The sequence below is a fragment of the Lagenorhynchus albirostris genome, chromosome 20 (assembly GCF_949774975.1).
Source record: "Lagenorhynchus albirostris chromosome 20, mLagAlb1.1, whole genome shotgun sequence".
In the NCBI taxonomy this organism is placed as follows: Eukaryota; Metazoa; Chordata; class Mammalia; order Artiodactyla; family Delphinidae; genus Lagenorhynchus; species Lagenorhynchus albirostris.
The window spans coordinates 3,014,766-3,034,758 of NC_083114.1; the positions used below are offsets into that span (position 1 = coordinate 3,014,766).

At 41.6% G+C, this 19,993-nt stretch overlaps 1 protein-coding gene across 5 annotated transcripts; it reads right to left on the reverse strand.

Annotated features, from left to right (window-relative positions):
* Positions 1–3,372: 3,372 nt before the first annotated feature.
* Positions 3,373–18,835, reverse strand: ZNF286A (zinc finger protein 286A). Of its 5 annotated transcripts, XM_060134390.1 has the most exons (7): positions 18,778–18,835; positions 18,279–18,486; positions 17,135–17,223; positions 13,325–13,439; positions 12,172–12,264; positions 7,624–8,878; positions 6,029–6,744 (listed from the first exon to the last, which is right to left on the reverse strand). In XM_060134390.1, the coding sequence occupies exons 2-6, from the start codon at positions 18,313–18,315 to the stop codon at positions 7,647–7,649; spliced, it is 1,566 nt and encodes a 521-aa protein (XP_059990373.1). In that variant the 5' UTR covers positions 18,316–18,486; positions 18,778–18,835; the 3' UTR covers positions 6,029–6,744; positions 7,624–7,646. The 5 variants fall into 5 exon arrangements, with proteins under 5 accessions (XP_059990376.1, XP_059990373.1, XP_059990372.1 ...); XM_060134393.1 differs by lacking the exons at positions 6,029–6,744; positions 7,624–8,878 and adding an exon at positions 3,373–3,458; XM_060134389.1 differs by having other exon boundaries at positions 6,029–8,878.
* Positions 18,836–19,993: the final 1,158 nt, after the last annotated feature.

Sequence of the window (19,993 nt, forward strand, 5' to 3'; positions counted from 1 at the left end):
TATGTATAACTGAATCACTTGGCTGTACACCAGAAACTACAACAACATTGTAAATCAACTATACTTCAAAAAAAAAAAAGATTTAAAAAACAGCTGGAGAAACAAAGATCTGTACATACTAGAGAACAAAGATAAGTACTTCTCATCAGGAAACAAAAGCAAAAACACACAAAAAAGCAAGCCAGAAGCCAGTGAAACAACACCTTTAAAGTACTGGGGAAAAAAACTGTCAGCCCAGAAATTTATACCCATCAAAATATTTTTCATAAATGAAGGTGAACCAGTGAACCAGTAGTGGGATGAGGTGGGGTAGACACACTTCTCCCTATACTTCCCACTAAGTATAGCTAAAACCCCTCAATATTGTCTATAAAACAAATATAAGACTCAAAGTTGGACAGAAGACAGTCCCACTAAGGACGTTGCCACCTGAGGAAAAACACAGTGGTGATTTTCCTAGGTTTTCTTTTTGTCTCCTATATGCTGGCCTGGGTAAGTTGACAACCTAAAATGCCAATGGGTGCAGACTTTTTTAAAGCCCCCAATAAAGCCTGCTCTTTCCAGCCAGAGACCAAGAAAGGGAAACCTAACATAACAGAAAACTTTTGAGAAAAAAACCCCACTCCACTCCAGTCAAACACTATTGAAAAAAAACTGTGGTCCCACCTCAAGTCCATCAGCAAAGGCTGAGTGGGGAGCCTAGGCTTCCCTCCTACCCTGACTGTAATGAGGTGCCCCTCTGTCCCTACAGGGATGGTGTCAGAGAGGGGATGGGAAGCTGAGACTTTCATTCACGCTTGGTCATACTGAACCTCCCCACACACAACGTCAGTGGCACCATTTGGAAGCAGTAATAGCATGGCTCTCCCCTCAAGACAAGGTGTTGTCGGGGGTGATGGCCCAGTGGGGGTGGCCTAGCAAGAAATTCCTCTCCCCAGGGCTGTTAATAGAGACTGAGTCCCTTAGACTTCCATCCCCACCAAACAATAACCAGGTGGTGGTGACCTTCCTTAGCCCACCAGAGTGGTGTCAGAGGAGGCCTACTGAAACACAACACTTAAATAAAAATCCAGAATATCATAACGAAATACTCAAAGTGTCCCCAAATTTGGCAGAAGACATAAATCTGCAAATTCAAGAGGCTAAGAAAATGCCAAGCAGGATAAACACACACACACAAATCCAGTTTAAGACAGATAAGCAGCAGCTGGACCTTCAGCTGCTCTGCCTTCCCCTGGATTTTTCCCTCAGTTTCTCTGACTCCTGGGTTACACGTATGTGTTTAGCTCTGTGATGTAGGCTCCTGGCTTCTGCAGGACACCCTGGTCACAAGGTCAGAGGCAGCAAGAAAAGACACAGGTTTCATTCTGTCCTTATGAAGTTCCAGCTCCTGCTCACAGGCTCCCAGCCTGTTCGTGATCTTCCCTTGTTTACTGCCTGTGGGTTTCAAGCATCAGACATGGAAACAGCTTTGCAGAGACTGTGTACCCAGCCCCCACAATTCCCAGAGCAGGTCTCCTTTGATACAGTAGCCAGGCCTCCCCAGGAGAGGATCCATGGCTTTCTGGCTGATAGCAAATTTCCCATTACCTCTGGAAGGGTCATTGCCCAGATCCTGGGAATCATGTACCTGGTCTTGATGGACACAGTGGTGACTAAGACAGTCATGTTATTCCCTCTGTCTGTGAAATACTGAGACATAGAAATCTTTTCTGATACCAGGATCACAGGAAGTAATGAAGGAAAAACCTGAAATGAGAGTTTGATGGCCTGCGTTCTAAGAACTCTCATGTTTTATAGACAATCAAGAATGGATCAACAACAAGGTGCTCCCGTACAGCACAGGGAACTAGATTCAATATCCCGTGATAAACCATAATGGAAAAGAATATGAAAAAGAATATATATGTATGTATAACTGAATCACTTGGCTGTACAGCAGAAATTAATACAACGTTGTAAATCAACTAGACTCCAATTTTAAAAAATTAAAAAAAAAAGTGACTTCTAAAGTGCTTATCAATTGTCACAGGTTGGATTCTTCTGCGAAAGCAGTTTCATTGATGGGTGTGGCTAACCAGCTAACTTTCAGCTAAAAGATTATAGATTTAGCAAAGTGTAAGTATAATTGTGATTTTCTACACTCAAATGACATTAAATCAAACAGTTGTGGATCTTTAAATATATATATTTATATATATATTATATATACATTTATTTATATATGTATATATAAACGTAAGCTCTATAGTTGCAACACTTCAGCTTGCAGTCCTCTGGTGACCAGTCTTCATGAAATGAAAATAAGATTGCAAAATCTTATTATACTTTATGTTATTTGTCCTTATTACAAAAATGGATTCAAATGCATTAGTGAAGTATTTATAACATACGCACCAATAAGCTCAGAAATCATAACTCTACGACTCAATGACTTATCAAGAAGCAAAGACACCCTTGTAACTACAACACAGTTTAAGACAATGAAATAGAATAAAACTACCAACTCAGAGGCCCCTCTCCTCGACCTTCCCAATCACTACCCATTCTATCCTGCTAAAGCTAACGATCATCTAGTTTTTAACACCACACGTTAGCATCACCTGTGTTATAAATGTGTGTACTTAGATCCAAACAGTACGAATCATCCTGTGTCTGGCTTCTTTTGCTCAGCATTATATTCGTGACATTCATCTGTGTGGTTTCATGGAGAGATTCTTTCCGTTTCGGTGCTCTGTGTGTTCTTTGAATGGCTACCTCATGTTTATCAATTTTGCTGTTGATGGACATTTGGTTTGTTTCCAGTTTGGGGTTATTAGCAATAAAGCAACTATGAACATTCTTGATGGTTTCCTTTGGTATATATGCATAGACATTTTAGGTAAGTATAGACCTACAAATAAAATAGCTTGGTCATGGTGACTGCAGATGTTGAAATTTACACATCACTAAAAAGCAATAGTTTGCTAACTTTACAATCTAGTTAAGTGATGGAGAAAGTCTGGGAGATCTTTTTCTGATCTCACTGTGTGGGGCAGGGGGATTATCACATGCCACCTCCTTTTTCTCATGTGTCTATGCCTTAGGATTCCTCCTACTTTAGAATATATGGGAATAGATATGGGCAAATTCTCCACCACCCCCTAATCAGGTAAACCTCAGAAGATTTCCCTCCCACATTTCCAATTATATCTCTCACAGGTGATGGAATGGGACTGGAACTGAGCAGTTACACGTCCATGGTTCTAAATGTAAAAGGAGATGGAACTAAGGACTTAGAAACTAATAAAGGAGCTAGAACTCACCCAAATCTGTCCTTTTCTTTTGGGGGGCATGAAAGATCTTTGATATTGATGCTTATGTGCACATGAAGTCCTCTGAAATAAGATCTCTGGAAATAAAAAGCCAAGCTCTTCAACCCTGTTGAGTTGTTCGAAAAGTTCATGTATCTGGAGACTCTAAGGGGTGATACCAGAGACTCAGGCACTGCTGGATCAACGACCGTTTACCTCTATCTCTGTGCACATTTTATGTATAGTAAACTCAACCTAGGGACAGATTATCTGGTTTATGGACACAGTTCAAAAATAACAGGTTACACTGTGAAAAATGTAAAGAACAACAATGCAGGAAAAAACATCTAATTTTCTGAGGGCCTTATTTGGAACTACAAGGTAATCCACAAAAGCCACATTTTATATATTACCACAGGGGAATACCCTTCCCCCTTGTCACCATAAAACCTATGGTGAGGGACAGCCCAGGTGGGACCTCAAAAAGAAAGGGACAAAGAATTTCCAACCTGAATCCTGTTGTAATAATTTTTAAAAAGTGAGAACTCATTTAATAAAATTAAAAATTTTGAGAGTTAAGATAGGTAATTGAACTAATTAATTGCCAACTAGTTTGAATAACATATTCTTATACTATCGTTTTTATACTTTTGGGTGATGAAGCCAAAAGTAATTCAAAGTTTACCTTAAATCAGTTTTTTAGCATATTTGGCCTAGTTTTAACTGTACTTTTCACATGAAGCTCTCCCCTCCCTTGTCTCCCCAGTACGCCTAAGTGAGGGGTGTGCTTGGCCTGAGGACTTCAAGCATCATTTGGTAGGAACGACCTTCCTTGGCTCTCTCACCTTCTCGCAGATACATGGGTTGTGATCCCCCAGCTCATGTCTACAGAGGTTGTGAAACCAAGATGAATAATTAGAAATGCGATCAGTTTCCTGAATGATGTGGAGATATTTTATAGTTGGTTTTTCTTTGCCTCTTAAAACATGCTTAAGTGAGAATTTAAAAGCAAGTTATAGAATTTTCTGACAACAAATATATAAATGACATCTTTATTGACAGTGGGCCAATAAGAACAATCAAATTTTGTTTACACGTAACCAAAAACATTCGAAAAGCAGAACACTAAAACTTCCAAGATTCCTGTGGGAGCACAAATACACAGTCAGAACTGATTGAACTCCAAGCATAAAAGGAACAAATACTGAAACGCAAAGGGCCAGAGCTCTCAGTAAAACTAGCTTAGAGTAAGTCCTTTGACACTAATTAAATGACAATAATACTTGAGTCTCTGGAACCATGGTGTGGCTCCTGGTTAAGTGATAATTAGAAGGAAAAAAAGGCAGATTCCATGAGGTCTCCAGGAGGCTGTGCAGGGAGCTGCACCAGATGGAAGCAACAGCAGAAAGAAGTGAAGCCCTTCTCTACGATATGCCAGGCAAGCAGGATGGTCGGCTCTAGATCAGTAAGTAAAGGTGTGGAAGACTCACTCATTCTTAAGTCGTTTCTGATTGATGCTTAGTCACTTGCTATAGACAGAATGTTTGGTGTCCCCCTCAAATTCCTGTGGAACCCCAATCCCCAAAGTGGTGGTATTTGGAGGCAGGACCTTTGGGAAGTGATGAGGTCATGAGGGTAGAGCCCCCATGAATGGGACTAGCGCCCTCATGCAAGAGGCCCCAGAGGGCTCCCCTGCCCTTCCACCATGGTAGGACACAGTGAAAAGATAGCCATCTGAGAACTGGGGAGGAGGCCTCACCAGACACTGAATCTGCCAGGGCCTTGATCCTGGACTTCCCAGTCTCTGGAACTGTGAGAAGGTTGTTTATAAATAAGCCACTTAGTCAATGATATTTTGTTACAGGTAGCCTAAAACAGACTCACCACTTCATTAAAATATCTGTAACAGTGGATCCTCCAAGTGCGTGGGTTTGAACTACTCAGGTCCACTTACGGGGATTTCTTCAGTAAATACTGTCGGCCCTCCGTATTCGAGGGTTTTGCATCAGCAGATTCAACCAACAGTGGATCCAAATTTCCATCCATGGTTGGTTGAATCTGAGGATGCAAAAGCCAAACATACGGAGGCCCGACTGTACCACACCATTTAATATAAGGGACTTGAGCATCTGTGGATTTTAGCGTATGTGAGGGCTCCTGGAAATGACAGAGAGAAAGCGAATGACAGAGGTGGAGGTCTCTCAATACAACTGACTATGTGCCAGGTTCTTTACATTCATTGTCTTATCCTCACAACAGCCTTGAGAGAGGGTGGATCTGTCCCCATTTTACAGATAAGCAAACTGGGGCTCAGAAACAGTAAGTAGCTTTCCGAAGTCACATAATTGCCAAGTGGAGGTGGCAGAATTCAAACCCATTGATTTTGGGTTAGTCAAATATTGGCCCCCAGATAAATTTCTTCTCACTCAAGCATTTGGCCTGTTGAGAAACAGCAAATATTTTCTCGGACATGTAATCTCTGCTCGAACTATTCAACTCTGCTGTTTTAGCACAAAAAGAGCCAAACACATGTAAATGATGAGTGAAGCCCAGTTCCAATTAAACATTATTTACAGAACTAGGTAGTGGGTCCAGGCCATAGCTTGTCAACTTCCACCTCAGACCGTTAATCTGAATATCGAGGTGATGAGAGGGCTGAGCTCTATTTTGTTTATTTTGTCCTGTGTCAGCCATTCTCCGACCCTCACCTCTCAGACCTCGGCCCCTTTCAATGTATTCGTTTTTTAAAAATTCTTTTCAAAGCCTCTTTCTTCCCAGTCCTTCCCGTCCCATTTCCTATTGTTTTGATTTCCATCGTTGCTGCATTAGACTTGACCTTGACCTCTTTTACCACCACTTTTTTAAACTCTATTCCTCTTCTTTTCCTCAGTAATAGAACTAAGGTCTACAGAGGAAACTATAAAAATTATAAGAAGTAACTGGGATAATGTGTAGGGGGAAGAGTGCAGGCTGATTGCTGAATGTCCAAGGATAGGATTCAGGAGAGGAGAAAGAAGAAACCTGTAACTAATCTTTCCCTCTCTATCTTTTCTATAATCTTCTTTTCACACCGTATAACAAAGCAACAATAAAAACTGACATTTGTATAGTGTTTTGCTAAATATTTATTTGAACTTTTGCTTTTGTTTCCAATCCCATCACACGGTTCTTTGGTCACCCATGTAACTTATGTCAATCGATCACTGTGGATTCAAGCCTTTTCTACCTTCCTTGGGGCCCTGGGATACAGCAAAGACCAACCAACATACAGGAGGACAACAAAAAAATGTGGGTAAACGTGAGGCCTGAGAAACGACAACTTCTTCCCAGGGTGCAGGGTAGGGGGAGAAGCCGCTTGTCCTCCTGAAGTCACTGTCCTGTGACTCTCTTCCGTATGTGACATGGTGTTTGTGCCTCAAAGCTGCTTCAGTTCTTCTTCTTGTCCGAGACCCTATATGTAACCACACATGGAACCCATCAACTTTTCACTCTGCACATCCCAGGGGCTTTCCCTCCAAGTGACAAAACATACTTTACAGAGAGCAGAATAAGGTAAAGAAATGAAATTTCCCTAATACTGTGATTACAGAAAACCAAGGATTCATTCAGTGCCAAGGATAAGAAAAGAGGGACTTGATCAAAAACTACAGTTAAGGTTCTGACTCTTTCTCTACCTCAGGGTAACTTCCAAGGAAGTGTAAAGTGAAGATGTACCCAGCGGGGGGATAATAATCATCTAAATCTCAGCGTAACCCATGTGAGCATAATTTAGACCTCTTATATTCATCAAATGAGATAGTAGCCTTTGGGATTGGGAGGGAATCCAAAGCACATTTCAGCTCTTAACCTTTAAGTTTTTATAGTTAATGTAAAAGAAATGACATTCCCTGTATATCTGGGTCTCCACTTTGGATTCAAAGAGGAACAGCTCTGTGTCTTCCCAATGATGAGAATATAAGCCCTCTGCCTCACCTACCAGATAAGAATGTCCTTACAAAGTGAGATGCTGTAACAGGCTTTGATGTGACAAAGAGAGGGGAACTGGATTTCACATTGATTGCATTGCTACCCACTCCCAAGGATTTTCTGAATTTCCACAAAAGGGTATTGGGGGCAAGGGGGGTGGGTTAGGGATCAATCTATGAGATTCCTGGATGGAAGCATTCAGAATGATCAAATCAATGGATATAAGGAACATTCTGTTTATGCCTCAAAGCTATGTATTATGTAAGTAGAGTTAGATACACACAGAACTGGTCCTCAGACAGCAGTTTATGTGTCTTCCACACAAAATGCTCAGGTATTTAACACAGCGATAAAACCAACTCACATTTCTTCACATTCAGTCATTTTTCAGGGCTGCTCTTCCGTGTGAATCCTTTGATGTCTGATGAGGGATGAACTGCACTTAAAGCTTTTTCCACATTCGTTACACCTATATGGTTTCTCCCCAGTATGAGTTCTCTGGTGTTGAATAAGTGCTGATGAATGAATGAAGGCTTTTCCGCATTCGTTACATTTGTATGGTTTCTTCCCAATATGAATTCTTTGATGTTTAGCGAAATTTGAGCTCCGGCTGAAGGTTTTCCCACATTCGTTACACTCGTAGGGTTTCTCTCCGGTGTGAATTCTCTGATGCTGAACAAGATGTGTGCTCTGACTGAAGGTTTTTCCACATTCACTACATTCATAGGGTTTTTCTCCGGTATGAACCCTCTGATGTTTGGTAAGGGATGAGCAGTGGCTAAAGGCTTTCCCACATTCCTGACATTTATAGGGTTTCTCTCCAGTGTGAGTTCTTTGATGTTTAATGAGTGCTGAAGAATGAATGAAGGCTTTATCACACTCGTTGCATTCATAAGGCTTCACCCCTGTGTGGATCAGCTGGTGCTGCACGAGGTGTGTGCTTCGATTAAAGCCTTTCCCACACTCACTGCACTCATACGGTCTCTCTCCAATGTGAATCCTCTGATGTATTGCAAGGGATGCGCTTTCTGTGAAGGCTTTCTTGCATTCGCTGCACTCGAAGAGAATTCTAGTGTGAGTTCTCTGATGTTTAGTTAAATTGGCCCTGTGGCTGAAAGACTTCCCACACTCAGTGCAGCTGTAGGGTTTTTCCCCGGTATGGACTCTCTGGTGTCGAATGAGCACTGAATGGTAAGTGAAGAGCTCACCACAGTCATTACATTTATGAGGTTTCTTCTCTTTGTAGGTCCTCTGCTTTTTCATTAAGGTTGATTTCTGTTTCAATCTTTTTTCAAGGGTATGGAAGGCACAAGATCCTTTGGGAACTCTGTCTTGAGTGAGAAGTACTGACTTCTGGTTCAAGTTTTTCCAGTAAACACCATGCTCACGAGCTCTCTCTTCCGGGAGTGAATTCATGTGGGTGAACATTTCTCTTAAGCATCTCTCCTGATTTCCTTGCTGATTCTCTAACCGGTTTTCACATGCGAGAGTTGTTTCCAAGTTGGAGCCATAGACACCATTCCTTGTCAGCCTGTCTATGACTGCAACCTGGCATGACTCTTCTTTGGAAAAATCTTGCACTGAAGTTGAATCTTTGCTCCCGGGTCTAGTCTCTGAGTCTGAAACAAATTGGAAATGCAAATTTCCTTTGTTTTCTGAGTTCAACAAAAAAGCAGGTCTGTAACGGGTAAGAGTTAATGAAGGTGAAGAGCATGGCTTCAACGAATAAGTGGATCTGACTCTTAGAAGATGACTTGCAAAGAGAAGCAAATGGAGGGAAACAAATGCACAGTAGATGCAGAGAAAATCAGCAGACCCTACCCAGGAATCAGAATGGGGGAAAGATGACCAGAAAGACAGGAGGAGGGATGCAGATGAAGCACCATTTCACCAGATGAGCAGGAAATGAGCATCCCAGATCAGGAAAGGGGAGGAACAACCTCTATAGAATATCAAGTGCTGTCATAAACTTCCAGGCAGTTACCACCTTAGTGCAGGGCACAGTGATGACTTCTAAATTTTCAGTTACCCAACCCTACTCACATCCTAATATGCATTCCATTTCCAGTTTAAAATCTTCCCTAAGAATTCTTTTATAATATGTCCCTGTTGAAAAATCAGTGATCTCCCAAAGATATAATGGCAGATACATTAAATTATATCTGAACAAGGCTAATCATTACAACACTAATTGAGGTAGCAAAAAACTGGTAACATCTCAAATATTAAAATACAGTAATATTTTAATACTATAAAGAACTGATTAAACTACGGTGTACACATACAGTGAAGTATGTGCAACTTAAAATAATATGAGAATGACCTCTACATATTGCTACGAAGTAATCTTCAGGATACATTAAACTTAAAAAACCCAGCAAGCTGTGAAGGAGTGTGTATGGTTTGCTACATTTTGTGTAGGAGAAAAAAGGGGAGATACAAATATATAGACATATTTGGTTATATTTTCCAAAACTAAGAACAGATAAATGAAATACTAATAAAAATGATTGCCTACAGAGAGAACACCAGAATAGAGAGGGCAAGGATGGAAGCCAACCTCTCTGAATATATCTACTATAAATCTATTAGAATTTTTATATTCAATATGAAACTATAAAGCTAAAATAAAGAGTTTCGTTCAAAAGAATAAGTAAATAGACCAATGAAACAAAAGGGCAATTTCAGAAGTCAAGTAAATACAGGAATTAAGGACAATACAAAGGTAGTATTTCAGTCAGTGAACTAAAGATAATCTGTTTTTACAACAAATGGTCCTGTGAGTGATTAAACATTCAAAAGACAGTTAAGTTAGATCTGCCCCTCATTCCACACAGCCAAGTGAATTCTGTTCCTTCATCCATATCCATATCCAATGGATATTCTTCTATCCATTTATTCAACGATTACCTATTGGATGTCTACCATACGCTAAGCTCTGGGGAAAAACACACAGTCCCTATGTACATGAAGGGAGAGAAAATTTAGTCTAACATCTACAAATACATATAAAAATGCACCTGTGGTAAGTACTAAGAAATAAAAGGCAAATAATGCTGTGAAGGATGATAAGGGGAACCCAGGGGGATGAGGAGAGGCCTCCCTGAGAAGGTAAATGACTGAGCTGAAATTGAATTGGGTTTGGGGCTCAGGTGAGTGTTCCAGGTAACAGGTACAGAAGCATGGGGGTGAGTGTTCCAGGTAACAGGTAGAGAAGAACGGGGGTGAGTGTTCCAGGTAGAGGGAATGACATGTACAGAAGCCCCAAGGTGAGAGGGGACATTTAGGAAGAGTACAGTGGTTGAGAGCAATGGACTCTGAAATCAGAATGCATGAATTTAATCCCAGCTCTGCCACTTACTAGCTGCATGACCTGGGGCATGTTTTTTTACGTTTCTACTTCAGTTTCCTTATCTGTAAGATGGGGCAATAACGGTACCTACCTCATGAGGAATAAAAACAACACCTACTTTAAGGAACACTTAATGAAAATATTTATAAAACACTTAAAACTGACACAGCATCGGTGCTACGTAAATGTTTGTTAAATCAGTAAAACATAAATTGATACAAGGATAGTGTAGGTACGTAGAGGCTGTGACCTCAAAGTGCGGTCTGAGGACTCTTGGGAGTCTGTAGGTTCAAAACTATTTTCAGAATAATGCTTAGATCTTATTTGCCTTTTTCATTGTCTTGACATTTGCATTGATATTGCAAAAGTGATGGTGGTAAAACTACCCACAACTTATGCACAAATCAGGACAAGACACCAAATGTACTAGTAGTTGTTGTATTTTTCCCCACCATGTACTCTCAGTTAAAAAAAAAAAAAGCCAGTTTCACGTAAAAATTTCTGAGGAAACAAAAGGAATCGTTATTAACTTAATAAATTAATTTTATTTATTAAACCTTGACTACATGCCTTCTTAATATTCTGGATGATGAAATAGGTAATATTCATAATGCAAGTCTGCTCATATCAAAGTATGATGCTTGCCTTGAGGAAAACCACTCATGAGACTGTTTGAGAGCTGAACTGGCCATTTTTTTTTTTTTTCATGGACCATCACTTTTACTTGAAAGAATCACTGACAAACTACGTTATCCATGTTGGGTATTTGGCAGATATTTCCTCAAAACTGAAAAAAAAAACGAGCCTGTCACTTCAAGGAAAACAACTGACAGTATTTGATAAAACGTGAGCTTTTGGGCAGAAATTAGAATTTTGGAAAACTTTTATCTACCACTGAGAGCTTGATAGCTTCCTAATACTTAAAGGCTTTTCTGGTAAGGTCAGTGGTGACACTGAAAATTGTGGTTTTTAAAATATTGCATGATGTATTGTGTCAATTTTTGGAAGATATGCATAACTCAGTGAACCAATATTTCCCAAAAGATCAATAGATTTTAAGAGTAGGAAAAATTCATGGATATGGTTTCAGATGCACCTTGCACCTAACCTTTAAGAAACTACAACTCGCCCAACTTTGGTGTAGTATCAGAATAGCCAATTATCTGGAAAGTATATTAATTATATTTTGTTTGTGTTTTTTTTCTTTATTTTTTTTATTAGTAAGGTTGTTTCTTGATGTGGATGCTAGCTACATGAATGTGTTCAATTTGGGAAAATTCATAAAACTGTACAGTTATGACATTTTAATCTATTTTACTTTACAAAAAGAAGGAAAAGAAAAAAGGCAAATGAAGCAAATGTGAGCATGCGTTTGATCTCAGTGTTGTTTTATTTCCTTGACTTTGTATGTATTCAAAATGCAATATAATTTAAAGTAAGATATTTAAAAAATAAAAGCATGTTGGCACTTCTATATTCTTTCTTAAGCACTGAAGAGCACCACTTCTTTACTGTCTTGTGGGGTTATTCTTTCCGAAGATTCCCGTCTATCTGACTCACCTGAACAGCTGCTTTTGGGGGCTTTTCTCTCAAGCATCAATGGTTCTTTTCCATTCTCCAAATTGTGGTTCTCAGGTTTGGAAACTGGAAGCCCTGCTCATTAAAAAAGAAAAAAAAAAAGAAAGAAAGAAAAAAAAGAAAAGGGACTTAATTCTTTGTGATGGGCACAAAGCTCTATTCCAGAGCACGGTCCCAACCCCTGGATCCACAAAAAAGACAGGACATCATAGGAAGTTTTGGAATAAGGGAGCGGGGGGCCTCAAAATGAACCTTAAAACAGGTGCAGCAAGAGCCTGGGCCTCATAAAGAGTTACACGCATTTGAAAAGACAAATATTTAGCCTGTAAAAAAAATAGAAGAGAATTTGTCTTGTTTACTGTGGGAGTTCTGGGGAGATACTGCAGACCAGTCCTCAGCTCAGGGAAGGAGTTGGGTGAAGTGGGACCCCAGTAGCAGCACCACAAGCCTGTGACTCTGTGATTAGCTGTCTTCTGATGTTTTTCCTTTCTTCCTTCTTCAGTTACTAGAACCTGCTTTCTTAGGGAATTTATTATACGAGGTTTGGGAGGAGCTAACATAGTTCCTTCCACCACTGATACGAACACATACGTGTACATGCATGTGTCTACATGTGTACACATGCAAATACCTCCCCCCGCCCAGAGGCGGGCACAGTATCCAAACTGGTCAGAGCATACTCTATCTCCCTGGCTCGAGTTACTGCTTCACTGATGGACATGTGACCCTATCTGCTGAAACTCCCAGGATAGAAGCCTTCTTTTTTTCCTTAGCTCTCTAACTGGAAGAATAATGTAACCCTAGAGCGGCCAATGGCCATCTGTGCCACACAGGGAGATCAGGACAAGCTATACCACATAATTAAAAAATAAGTAAATAAAAAAAATTCCTGACAATATATTTGATTCCCTTTTACGCTAGTGTGAATTCGGTTTCTGTCACTTGAATCCAAAGACTCCAGATACAAAACAAGCCTAAACATTTCACCAAGAACCCAGAGCAGAAACAGATTTTCTCTAGGCCCAAAGGGATCACTACTTTACGATTACTGGCTTTGTTATGCTACTTCATTGTCAATAAGGTAATGATGTCCCCATAAGCAGGAGCCGCAGTCATGGCAGGAGCCCATCCTTACAGAGTGAGACGAGGTTCCTGTAGTTCTCCAGCATCACGTCCCTCTGTGCAGGATCCAGCCTCCCCCACTCCTCTGGGGTAAAGTCCATGGCCACATCCTTGAATGTCACTGATGCCTAAGACACAAAACATACTTTTGTTCACCATCTGTCACTCCACAGCCTCCCTTTCATGCCCCAGTTTCTGTTGGCCCTGGAGTAGATGCGTAGATGTATTCAACGGGGGAAATCACTGTGAAAAATGACAAGCATTCTCATGTGTCCTGGACACTCCATGGAAAGTCACTGGGCATCAATTATGTGCCAGGCACACTGTCCAAGATTCAACATGAGAACCAAACGAAACAAGACCACGGTTTCTCCACTGACAGACTAATTTTTCTGGGGAAGAAAGAGTCAAAACATGAATCAACAATGTAGTCTGGCAAAGTAAACAAAATATAGGCAGAGAAAAAAAGGCATGTGTCTGTATAATTCTCCTTGTGAGACCTCACCATGGAATGAACAGACTGGCACCAAATCCAGTGAAGCACGGAATCAATTCAAGGCAAGATGCATTAAATTGGAAAATGACAGCAACAAATTCATTAAGGGTACAGATATCACATATAAATGTTTATGGGTAAACACCATAGGATTATTTATACAAGACATAAAATACAAAAACTGTATGGAGATAGACACATACCAGTACTGAACATGTCTCTTTAAGTAAAGACATAGAGAATGGGAATAATATTCCAGGTCACTGAAATAAATATATACCAAATGCTACAACTGGATAGAAAACACCTTCTATTTAAATGTTTATGAAGCACTTGCAAAAGTAACAAAGTAAATGTTAATAAATTCCAAAACAGAAAAGAAAGTGCTATAACTGATAACTAAAAAAACGTATCAAAATTTCAAAATAATAATGAAATAAAATGCAAAAATCAATGCCATAAGGCTAAAATTGTACTCAGAGGAAACACTTCAATTTCATTAAAAGAAAATCAATGTAATTAAATGAACAAAGCATACAAATCAAATTAGAGACAGAACCCAACAACAAATTAGGGAAAACAGAAGGAATTACAGGATAAAAGTAGAAATTAAGGGGAAGAAAAACAAGAAAAATAAGACAGCTGGGAAATCTGAATAAGAGCAGTAGGTTATAGTACTATACCAATGTTAACTTCCTGATTTTGGAAAAAGAATAATAAAAGTGAGGTGAAATGCTAAGTTTTGGAGAATCTGAAAGGAGAGCATATGAGAAATCTTTCTACCACTTGCTAAATTTCTATAAGTCTCAAATTATTTCAAAATAAAGTTCCTCAAAATGGAAATAATCTGAGACTTAAAAAATATAAGAATCATCCTTGGAAAATAAAATGTAAAAATCATTAAGCTGCTACTAAATAGACAAGATACTGTGAGAAAAAATAACTTTGATCCTACAATCTGCATATCTATAGCTAAACTGACAGTGGAAATTAACTTCCAAACCATAAAAGAAAAAAAAAATCAGAATAACAAAAATGCGAACTACAGCACAAAAGGCACAAAAAAATACAAAAGAACAAAGCATAGTAAACAGAATTATAAAAATCACATAGCAAGAAAAATGTGAAACATACAAGTAATCATAATAATATGAATAAATTAATTTCTCTTATAAAAAGGTTTCTTAAAATAGCCACATCCTCTTTACAGAAAAAAGATCCAGACAAAACCCCAAAGTTGGGGATGGAGGGGGGGATGGAAGGAAATATAGTATACTACATATTTGAATACAGTACTTCAAGCTCAACAAAAACATATGGAAAAATATACACCAAACTGTTATCCTCAGTAGGGAGAGGTGGTGGACTGAACTTGGGAAAGTAAGGACGGGTAATATACTTTAATATTTATATACGTCTGTACCGTTCACCTGGTTACCATGAGCAATAATTAAAACTCTAATTATTAAAAAAGTCTAATAAGTAAAAGATAAACAGCCCAGGCAAATTCTAATAAGAAAGACAGTTGCAGTATTAGCATCAAACAAAATCCAATGCAATGCAAAAAGGACAGTTTTAAAAATTTCCATAAAAGGTTTAATCAATTCTGAAGCTATACAAGCAGTCTTGAATCTAATATTAATGTCCTGAAATGTATAAAGCATTCACCCTTTTTCTGGTATCTGTACTCTGACTTTCCTCTGGCTGCTATGCCTGACCACTTTTAGTCCATGCAGTTCAGGTAGTACAACTCCATCTCTGACCCATGGGTGGGATGTGTGTTTTTATGTGTATGTACAGGTATATTTTCTAGTCTGATCATCACACTCAGATTTGCCAATAATGGTCCAACAATGGGCCTAATACCCATTATAGAGTTAACCTCAGTCCTTCTTCTGGAACGACCAGAAGGGAAGATGCCCCTTTTCTCTGATCTTCAACGTGGGAAGATGTAGGCCTAAATTTGTTAGGGGCTACCCTGCATGAGAAGAAAAGCCTGCTTGAGTGCAAAACACACAGAAAGAAAAGAAAAGGTCACTGAAATGGAGAAAATAGATTCTAATGTCACTGCCTGAACTCAATTTTAGCCAGACCTGGATTTTTCACTTATAATAGTCAATAAATACCTCTTTTTGCTTAAGCCAGTTTGAATCGAGTTTTCATCAGGTGCAACTTAAAGCTTCTTGACTAATAAAGTCTTCAATATTCACGTAAGGTATTTAAGAAACCAATGGAGGCAAGCAAGTATACAAGGATCCTGGGAAATCACGTTGACAAACAGCAGCAATGTGCAATCTCCACTTTCACACTTTGGATTAAAGTAGCAAAAAGAGAGGCTAGTGGAGGAATCTTTGCATTGTGGTATGACACACACATTGTGGTATGACACACACCATGTGGTATGACACACTCCCGCTCAACTTCGTTTAAGAAAAATGTTCAGACATAGAAAAAGTTGAGAGACTAACACACTAATCACCCATATACAACTACCGCTTAAATTCAGCAATTCTTAATATTTGCCCTTGGGGAAGTGAGAGTTTGGAAACTGAGTTGTAACTTGGTAACAGTTCACCTCTAAAATACATCCGCATTCATCATCTTGTTGGGCTGGATTCTAACTCTTTAAAAGTAAATCTTCTATAGGCTTCCTTTTTTTTTTTTTTAAGTTGTTTTTTTTTTTTTTTTGTGGTACGCGGGTCTCTCACTGGTGTGGCCTCTCCCATTGCGGAGCAGAGGCTCCGGACGCGCAGGCTCAGCGGCCATGGCTCACAGGCCCAGCCGCTCCGCGGCATGTGGGATCTTCCCGGACCGGGGCACGAACCCGTGTCCCCTGCATCGGCAGGCGCACTCTCAACCACTGTGCCACCAGGGAAGCCCCTATAGGCTTCCTTTTCCAGCATTCCTTTGAACTATTTGAGTACTCACTATGTTCATAATTCACTCCAGCACTTCAGGTGTTTTCTTAAATTCCTACTTAACAGTCATGTGTATGTTGTTTCCCCTAGTGAAACATACATTTTAAGAGGTATGCACCACACTGTCTTTTAAAATCGTTTCCCAAATAACAAGCATAGAAATTAGCTAATGGGCTAAAGAAGGGCAATGCCCCTTCCACGCCTTCTGAGTGATAGTAAATACTAGACGGACAAGATACCACGAAGAAGCAGAAAACATTTTCCACTGAGCCCTTTAGTCACTCGAGTTGTCTCTTAGAATTAGAATTCAGCTCTAGTGGACACAGAAGCTCCACATCAAAAAGAAGGGAGTGCATCTGCACTCTGAGAAATAAGGTGGAATTTCAATAACCAGCAGAGGCTCACTCACCTGTGATCTGGCTGTGAGGCGCAAAGCTGCCACTTCTCCCTCTTCTGTGCTCTTTTCTTGGGAAAAGGGAGAATCCTGGGAAGACAGAGCTAAGGGCAAGAAAGCAGTCATGATAGGGCCTAGCTCTATCTTGTGATTCAGATTTATGAGCTTAAAATTCTCGGGACTTCCCTGGTGGCCCAGTGGATAAGACTCCGTGCTCCCAATGCAGGGGGCCCCGATTGCATCCCTGGTCAGGGAACTAGACGCCACATGCATGCCGCAACTAAGAGTTTGCATGCCACAACTAAGGAGCCCTGGAGCCACAACTAAGGAGGCTACCTGCCGCAACTAAGACCCGGCACAACTAAATAAATAAATAAATATTTTTTAAAAAAAATTCCCGCCACCGTACTCCTTCCTGGTCGTCCCTACAAACACTGCAACTGAAGGGAGCCTGAAACAACGACGTCCTGGAAGACGGCACTCTCTGATCTGGAAATTAAAATAAGTTTTTCTCTGAGCTTAATCTACATTAAATTAATATGGGAAAAAGAGGCTCAACGGTTCTGAAAAATCACCCTGCAAGCTTAGTCCAAATGTAGCTTGCTGGATCCCATCTCTAAATAATTACCACTAGTTGAGACTGGGGTACAATCTAGAAATCCAACAAGCACAGGTAGGGGCGGGGTGTGGATTCTGATATAAGAGGCCACAGACCAAACTTTTAGGAGAACTGGAAGCCAGTCACTGACTCCTCTGCCTGGTGCCTCCTCTATTAAGCAAAAGTATCTGCTCTACTGAAACCAAAGGGTTTTCGTCCAAAGTGGAGGAACTGGAGTGGAAAATACTTCTGCCAACCAAAAAAAGCTAAACTGTCAGACCCACTGATGGGGCTAGGATGGTATAATCCCCCGGGAGGAAGAAGGTGTGAGACAAAGTACGAGGCTATGCTCAAGCCTCAGAAGCTGACATTTCGCTCACATTTTGGGGGTGTCTTTGGAGGGTCCGCTGTGCACCCAGCTGGGATCCCACAGCAAGCCCTCCACTCTCACCCAAAGAGCCCTTCCATCCCCAGACAAAGGAGCCGGACAGCAGTGACTCCCGTTCAGGAGGAAGAATTCGGCCCGGCCCCCAGCACAAGTTCAACACCGGCCCCCCTCACCGCTCTTCCCAGGCATTTCGGCCATATCTGTCTCCATGGTCACCACCTCCCGGCCGCGAAGGTTCAGCTCTCCCCCCAGCGCAGCCCTCTCCGCGCGGAGGAGCGGGAAGCCCCGAGGCCTCGTGGTCCTCCTTCCCGCCTCCCCTCGGGGGGCTCCTCCGAAAGGCTTCGCTCCGTCCCGAACCGGCTTGGCCCTCGAGGCTGGCACCTGGAAAGCCGGGACAGCATCCCTGAAGCTGGGCGCTCGCGCCTGGCGCTGCCGCTCGGAGCTGCGCGGGGGCCGAGCGGCCGGAGGAGAGGCGCCGGGGCCGCAGCCAAGGAGCCGCCGCGCAGACCAAGCCCCCGCCCACCCCGCGCCCCGGGGCTTCGGGGATGGGGCTCGTGCCTGCCCTCGACGCCCCCTTCTCCAGCGCGCACTCCACCCGGCTCGGCGCAGACTAATGTCCCGGGGGCACCGCCGAGGCCGAGCAAGGAGAGCCGCACCTAAGCAACAACTCACCTCCCGCACCGGGCCTCACAAAGGCTACGAACTTCTCTGGCCAGTGGGGCCGCGCATGCGCAAAAGCACAAGGCAAGGCTGGCGGGCCTCGTCCGGCCCCGGAACTACGATTCCCAGAAGCCCGCGGGAGTGGCCGGACTCCGCTCCTCAGCAGGTGGGAGCTCTCGTAGCGCGGTTTGGGGAATCCAAGCAGCTGCGGTCTCCCTACCTCTCGCGAGAGTAGCGGTCGCTTAGCTCGTGCGGGATCCCGCGGACACGCGAGAGCGTGAACCACAGAGCTGCGTTGTTGCCGGTCCGACGGTGTGTCTGTACTTGGTGCTGCTGAAGCTACGCACGCACGTCACTCCAGTGCAAGGTATCTTAGACTATATGGCTTTCCCCATATTCTTGTCTTCCCAAGGCTCATCCGTTGCCGTCAATGTGAAAGGTGTACTTTGCAAACCGATGTGCATGCGTCCGTAGGCTACTTGTTATACTGAAAATTCACACGTGTGAGATAGGGGAGTTGAAAATATTTAACCAGTTTCAACAAATTTGAGCAACAGGTTATTTGCAAGCATAAAAAGTAGATTTATCATAGGAGGTGTTCTCTCAAGGGAGCGCGTTTCGTCTCTAATTCTGTTACTGCACACACCCAAACTCAAAATGTCTAAATGACCCTCTTCTTCTTAGTGAATAATATTACTGCTCACAAACCCATTTGCAAAAGCCAGAAGCAGAATATCCTCAACTCTCGCTCTCTGTTCATCACGGAGTCCTATTTATTGTATTCTCCAGTTTGTCCATCTTTCTCTTTTCCCACCAGTATTACCCTAGTTCTAGCCACCGACATTTCACTAGGATTACAGTACCAGTCTCTTAGCTGATTTCTACAAGTCGGGTTTGCTTTCCCACCAATCTGTTTGCCACACGTTCTGGCTTGTGATCGTTCTAAAGCAAGAATAAGATGTTACTTAACCCTTCAATGGCTTTCAGAAACTTTGGGAAAGATGATTTTTAGTTCCTACAAGAAGGCACCCCCTTATCCAGTTCTCATTTTCCAATGTGGTTCTCATCATCTGAGCCTCCTGGTATTCACACCTGTGTGTAATCCACCCCCCACTGAGTGTGGATAGGACTTGTGACTCACTTTTAACCCATAAAACATTACAAAGGTGACATGATTCTAATGCTTGTTTTGCTAGGGTAATCCTCTTTGCTGGCATTGGTGAAGCAA